We start from the raw sequence: 7,500 nt of genomic DNA, 5'->3' as shown, positions 1-7,500 counted from the left end.
CCGTGCTACAGAGAATATCTTTTACGTTTCTATTTCATTTGCCCCTTGAGGGGAAATACAGTTGAGTTTAATTCAATTCAAAGTACAAAATGCAACGGAAGTGGTATTGACGAGCTCCCGTTTGAACTCCCGAGATTCTGAACTGACTTTAAAAGAGATTCGTAACGTAATAAACCTGAAGTAAAATAAATAGCACGTGACAACCAGAGCTCCGGCGCAATAACAGCAGAGACTTGTTCTGATGTTTCTGAATAAAAATGGATATTTTACAACAAAATTGTAGTATGATGTGTGATGACATGTTTTAGCAATTCGCTAAATACTTATTTATCCAATAAGTTTATTCATTTAAGATTGTTCTGTTGAAACAAACATTTTTATTTGTTTCTCCGAAATCCCTCTAATTTCCTGTTTTGGGAAACTGACACTGGGGTCCAAAAAATGATAGAAAAAGTCAGCATAACAACAAACACACACTTTTTTCAATCTGGATATGTGAAACATCCACCATATTCTGTTGCAGGGACGACTCCATATCCTTTGACAAAAAAACAGTAGGTTTTTCCAGTGTCTTTTGAATTATTGCAGATAATAATTTAATTCAATTTTAATTAAATTTATTTGTTTAGCACTTGTAGCAATTCACATTGTCTCAAAGCAGTTTTACAGGAGGTTAGAAAAAATACAATTTTAAAATTAAAGGTGGGGTCTCCGATGTTTGAAAGCCAATGTTGACATTTGAAATCACCAAAACAAACATGCCCCTAACCCAAATGGGTCCCACCCCTGTATTCATAGCTCCACCCACACATACATACGTAACCCAGGCAACTAATGGAAAGAAATGTGTCTTTATCATAGCTGAAGGGAAGAACAATACGATTGCAGATAAACAAACAAGCAAAAATGACACACAAGCATAATCATGTAAAGGACAAAGGCATATATTAGTTCTGTGTAACAAAGCAAAACCAACGTTACTCACCTATCGAGAAGGAAAAAAGCGCCTCGGCGTCTTAAGTAAAGTTGGTCACATATTCACAGATTGGAGTTTCCTGAGTCAATAACTCCTGAGCTAAACGCTGTTACTACACAAAACACGGTTGTAGCTGCGTCTCTACATTACTACGATAGAAAAGAGGTGTTATTTGTGTAGTAACAGTGTTTAGCTCAGGAGTTATTGACTCGGGAAACTCCAATCTGTGAATATGTGACCAACTTCCTGCTCCTTCAGTTCTCTCCAGCGCTGGAAAGCTGATCCTATATTAACACGTCCTACTTCTTACCTTATCGTAAGCCTTTCTTCGCTTTCTTTCTTTGTTTTATCCTCCATGTCAATGTTAAAACCGATTCCTGCTAATGTCACACATGCGCACTGAACACTCTCTCCGCCGCATATTGACAAGACACGCCCCTTTCTGCTCATTGGCTGCAAGTTTGTTTTGTTTGTCGGCCCAACTCAGTTTTCAGAAGCATTTCTCAAACAACGGAGACCCCACCTTTAAGTTACTATTTATCTCTAACATTTATCCCTAACGATCAAGCCTGAGGTGACGGTGGTGAGGAAAAACTCCCTGAGCTGATGTGAGAAAGAAACCTTGAGAGGAACCAGACTCAGAAGTGTACCTCATCCTCAATGTTATTTGGGTGACACGGGACAGGAAATAATGTAAATGTAAATAATGTCCTTTCTACATCAGTTAAAATAAGAGTGGAATAGAGCATAAAGATATCTTGAGCTTGTCTTAAAAACAGAAATTATTTTAAGGCAATGAACCCATTCAAAAAACCACTGACGTCAGTACGATGGAACTGGACGCAGTGAAATGCTAATTGTTTCCTGGAGTTAGGACTCGTTCCTTTGGCGCTCCGTTCCTTTTCCTCTTTTCTAACATTTTCTAACATAATCTCACATTTGAAATACTGTCAAAGCTGTTGCCCATTTTTTAGTGAAAGACATGAAGCAACCAAAGTAGTTGGCGCTAAGAGCTGCAGAAATATTGAGCAAGGAAGCGCAGAGACTATAAATAGAAGTAAAACTCTGTAAAACATTTCGATGCAGCTCTTTTTTTCTGTGCACATTTTGCACATTAATTTTTAAAATATTTTAGTGAACAGTTTTCAGGTTTGTACAGTAGCAGTACAGTTGTATATCTTCACTGTCGGGCGGAAACCTCGTATGTCCAAATTTGGTCAATTTCATATTTTTTCACATATCGATGCTATTGGTCAGTCCCCACGTGGGTCTGTTATTTTTACAAGTTATTAACCAATCTAAAGTCTTGAAAATAGCTTGAGCGCAAATCTCATAACTCCATTGGACACTTCAACTGTCCACCTCTTCCTCACTCCGTGGGAGAGCTTCACGGCATATTTCTCCTCAAGAAGAGTCGCAACGAATCAACACGTCTTCTGAGGTAAATGTCTTCAAAACACTGGGCTCAAAGAAAAAAAAATCTTGACCCCCGCTAGTTCTGGTGCTCGTCTGAGGACAGGAATTTAGCGCAAGACAATCCACTGCAACGCAGGACTAAACCCTGTGCACTGAAGATAAGGTACGGCGATTTTTTAATTTCCTGAAAAATAACGGTTTTGGAGATACGAGGATTCTGCCTGACAGCGACGTTATGGTGCTATAGTACAACAAACGTAGATGAACGAAACTTACGCAGTGAGGGCAGCTCCATCTGCCCTCAGGGGCTTTCTCCAGCTCAGGCTCGAGACACACGAGGTGATAGGCCCGGGGGCAGGTGTCACACAGAATGATCTCACCGCCCTGTTGACACACCTCACAGTAGTCCTGATGGTCCGTCTCGTAGCCGTCTCCGTCCTCTCCTTCACCCAAGAGTACAGAGATACGACCAACATAAGCCCAAATATTCAGACAGTGTGTGGAAAGAAAAAAAAAAAGCAGAAATAGAAACGATACTGCGAAAGAACGCAATCTTTAACAACTTCACGTGTCACGTACACGTCCTTATCAACTACATCCTTTTCTACATCTAAATTCTTCAATTGATCTCTCTTTGACTTTGGGCTTTCTTAAAGCAAAAAAAAAATCCTTTCTTTACTTTTTCTCTTTTTGCGTCCTCGCTTTGTTTTCTTCTTGGGCACCCCCGAGGCGTCGGAGCGAACGGAGGCACTGTGGATGCTGATGTCATCAAAGTCAGAGAAGTCATCTAAGAAATCGTCCTCGCTCTGTCAAGAAAGAGAAGCGTCTTAAGAACGGAGAGCAGTGAGAGTACGACGTACACGCCAGAAAAATGATTCTTTTTCACAAGGCCAGTCGTACCGAAGACGCTTTTTTCCTCTTGCTGCTCTGTCCTGCTTTCAATTTGGGCTTCTTGGCTTTTGCTTTCTTTTTCGTGTCCTTTGGCTGCTTGCTCTTCTTCCTTGCACTCGGCCCTGTGACGGCGTAAAAAAAAAAGGCGTTCGATACATCACGTAAGCATCCAGGCACATTACACAGCAGTGTTATACACAGCTCTAGAAACACTTTAAAGAACTCTTATTAATATTAAAAACACAATTATACATAAATGCCTGGTAATAAGCTTGAAGCTTTCTTTTTTTTTTTTTTTATTTTAATTTTTTTTTCCTTTCCTCTGTGATTTTAAGGTGTAAATTAAATGGGTGCCATACAGTGTATTATGTGTTTTAATCAAAAAATAAATTTGTTCAGTGAAAACTCCAAGATATTTTTTCCAAGATCAAGCCATCTGTCATAAATGAACATAAAAAAATAAACATTTTATGATGGAAATTGAATAACAAAAAATTTAAATAAAATCATTGTGTAATCCACAATTTTTATAAAGTAAATGGTTAAAAAAAGAATATACTTTATTTTATATATATTTTTGTTTCAACCAAGAGAAAAGTCACATGCTGCCCCAAATTTAAAGAAATTCTGTAATTATAAGATATAAGAAATTCTTATATATAAGAAATTATAATTATTATTATATAATTATATAATTAATTAATTAAGAAATAAAATACTTGTCGATATGGTGTAATAAGAAAATGATACACAGCAGTGTAATGCGGCTCAACGTGGTACGGAATTACTGTAAATACCATCCTGAATTTCACTTTTTTTTTAAACCACTGCAATTTTCTAATATTTTAGCTGTTTATTTTATTTTTATCTTGTGGAACATTCTCAAGCTACTTCCTGTTATCGCACATTATATTATAGCAGCTGTACACAGTCATTCTATAAGCAAGCTCTCGGTTTTTCTATCACTAAATTAATAATAAATGATGTGATTAAGAAAACATAAAGCCTCCAAACAAAGTAACAAATTTCTGTCAGTGTAGAACGAGCGCAAAAATAGAAACCTTCGACACTGCTTGTGGTTTCTCTCTCACTCACTCACTCATCTTCTACCGCTTATCCGAACTACCTCAGGTCACGGGGAGCCTGTGCCTATCTCAGGCGTCATCGGGCATCAAGGCAGGATACACCCTGGACAGAGTGCCAACCCATCGCAGGGCACACACACACTTTCATTCACTCACACACACTACGGACAATTTTCCAGAGATGCCAATCAACCTACCATGCATGTCTTTGGACCGGGGGAGGAAACCGGAGTACCCGGAGGAAACCCCCGAGGCACGGGGAGAACATGCAAACTCCACACACACAAGGTGGAGGCGGGAATCGAACCCCCAACCCTGGAGGCGTGAGGCGAATGCGCCCCCCTCCTGTGGTTTCAATAAAATAAAATAAAAATCACGTTATTAATAGGAAGACACACGTCCTCACCTTTGCCCTCTTTGGTTTTGGCTTTTTTGACCTGCCCTGTTGGAGAGAGCTGCTGGACGCTGCTGATGGAGATCGAAGGCGTGATGTTGACAGTTTCTACCGCGGCCGCCACTGCAGCTGCTACGGCCGTCGCCGAACTGCCTTTAAACGGGTTGTTGGCGCTGAACTCACGCCATTTAGCGCCTAACACCGTCATCATCTTGGACATTGGGATTTTGGGGTTTTTCTTGGCAATGAGAGGCCTAAATATAAGGTGAAAAAAAATAAAAATAGAAACAAATTCAATAGTGGAAATAACATATTTAATAGTGAGTGTGGATTTACTTGCCCATTAAACATTGACACAACCAAAGAAGATGAAACTATATTTTTTTGGCCCCATGTGGCCTTAATGCTTGATAAAAACTTTATGGTTTGTATAAATACAGATAAAAGTCAACAATCAAGGATCTTTGCATATTATCCAGGAATCAAAACACACCGATAGATTTGGTTGTCACATACAGTATACATTACAGCACAGAGAAATTCTTTCTTCACAACTCCCAACTTTGGAGGTTTGGTGTCAGAGCACAGAGTCTTGATACAGCACCACTGGAGCAGAGAGGGTTAAGGGCCTTGCTCAAGGGCCCAACAGTGGCAGCTTGGCAGTGAAGGGGCTTGAACCATGATCCTCTGAGCAACAACCCAGAGCCTTAACCACTTGATCCACCACTGGCGCGGTGTTTAAAAGACAACACAACTGGACTGGAGCTCAAATAATTTCAGCTACCAGTCAATGCTAAGTACAATTTCAATAAATTTTGGTTATATTGAGTCTTTTTTTAAGTCATATATCAATCTTTATAATGTTTGAATAAAAGATCTGAACTATCCGGCCCCGGTTGCTACCTAGTTAACAGACGGTGTCCATATTTCCTGCTGCAAAGACACAGAGATTTTACTACCAGTTAATAAGCTGAATAGGGAATTTATTATTCATTCATTCATTCATTCATCTTCTACCGCTTATCCGAGCTACCTCGGGTCACGGGGAGCCTGTGCCTATCTCAGGCATCATCGGGCATCAAGGCAGGATACACCCTGGACGGAGTGCCAACCCATCACAGGGCACACACACACACACACACTCTCATTCACTCACACAATCACACACTACGGACAATTTTCCAGAGATGCCAATCAACCTACCATGCATGTCTTTGGACCGGAGGAGGAAACCGGAGTACCCGGAGGAAACCCCCGAGGCACGGGGAGAACATGCAAACTCCACACACACAAGGTGGAGGCGGGAATCGAACCCCGACCCTGGAGGTGTGAGGCGAACGTGCTAACCACTAAGCCACTGTGCCCCCCGGAATTTATTATATAGTCCCTAATTTATTAAGTCCCTAAGAAAACAGGAATTCAAGCGAACTTCTAGCTTGTGTGAGGATGAAATGAGGCTTCGTGTTAGAGGAGAACCTGAGGAACTGGCTGAAGGCCTTGTAGTTGGTGATGGTTTTGTAATCGTCCTCAGAGAAGGCGTACTGGACGTCCTCGAGACCCCACTCCTCCATCAGCTGACTCGAAGATTTGGGTTCCTGGATGACAAAAGAGGAAAAAAAAAAGGATCTTAGGAATTTCTACGAACAGGAATTGGGAATGTGTTATTCCACAGCATATCAATCAATCCGCAATCTGCTTCTAGCTTCGCATTTTCTGAAGAAGGCGAGGTGAAAGAACAAGAAATGGTGCGAGTGTTGAATGGATTTGGTTTAAATGGGTTAAATGTTTGTTGAAGTGATTTGTTAGGTCAAAAATAACCCTTTGTTTTAATTCTACAGTAAAAGCTAACTCAAATAACCCTTTATTCCAGTACACTTGCGTTACCACCAACTTTTAAATCTCACATTTTCAATCAGTATTAACAAATGAATGACTTTCGGTGTGAGACAGAATTTAAGTAGCAATACTTCAAAAAAATAAAATTAAATAAACAAAACAAAACAAAAAAAAATTCTTAAATCCCTGAGTGTTTACTTTCATCTGAGCTTCATGTTAACTGCCACCAAAAAAAACAGGCACAAATCCCATATTTTTAACCTCTGGGAAATAAAAGTTATGTGTAAATTGTTTACATGTTAACAAAGAAAGGTCTCAATTTTTATATAAAAATGCTGTCTTTAATATTTAACATTCACAGAAGGAAACTCCAGTGTTAGCGCTTGATGTATAAAAGTCCTTCAATAATTAAAAACATTCATTCATTCATTTTCTACCGCTTATCCGAACTACCTCGGGTCAAAGTGAGCGTGTGTCTATCTCAGGTGTCATCGGGCATCAAGGCAGGATACACCCTGGACGGAGTGCCAACCCATCACAGGGCACACACACACACACTCATTCACTCACGCAATCACACACTACAGACAATTTTCCAGAGATGCCAATCAACCTGCATGTCTTTGGACCGGGGAGGAAACCGGAGTACCCAGAGGAAACCCCCGAGGCACGGGGAGAACATGCAAACTCCACACACACAAGGTGGAGGCGGGAATCGAACCCCCAACCCTGTAGGTTTGAGGCGAATGTGCTAACCACTAAGCCACCGTGCCCCCCTTAGTTAAAAACATATTATATGTTATATTTTTCATATTTCAGAACTTGCCAATAAATAATACTCTCAATCATTTTAATTATTTACATTGTATTTGAATAATACTCATATTTATGACGTATTACAG

The 7,500-nt window shown here is 40.1% G+C and overlaps 1 protein-coding gene across 2 annotated transcripts in view; it reads right to left on the bottom strand.

The window, feature by feature from the left end:
- Positions 1-7,500, bottom strand: part of chd5 (chromodomain helicase DNA binding protein 5) — a 50,792-nt gene that overhangs the window by 25,258 nt on the left and 18,034 nt on the right. For both annotated transcript variants that reach the window (XM_060858484.1, XM_060858485.1), the window contains exons 4-8: positions 6,239-6,357; positions 4,775-5,016; positions 3,293-3,405; positions 3,072-3,198; positions 2,669-2,835 (exon numbers count right to left, since the gene is read on the bottom strand). In XM_060858484.1, the coding sequence (XP_060714467.1) occupies positions 2,669-2,835; positions 3,072-3,198; positions 3,293-3,405; positions 4,775-5,016; positions 6,239-6,357 (768 nt within the window). The remainder of the gene's footprint in view (positions 1-2,668; positions 2,836-3,071; positions 3,199-3,292; positions 3,406-4,774; positions 5,017-6,238; positions 6,358-7,500) is intronic.

This window comes from Tachysurus vachellii, chromosome 22 (genome assembly GCF_030014155.1).
Source record: "Tachysurus vachellii isolate PV-2020 chromosome 22, HZAU_Pvac_v1, whole genome shotgun sequence".
Classification (NCBI taxonomy): Eukaryota; Metazoa; Chordata; class Actinopteri; order Siluriformes; family Bagridae; genus Tachysurus; species Tachysurus vachellii.
The sequence above is the reverse complement of the archived record's forward strand: the minus strand, read 5'-3'. Positions and strand labels throughout refer to the sequence as shown.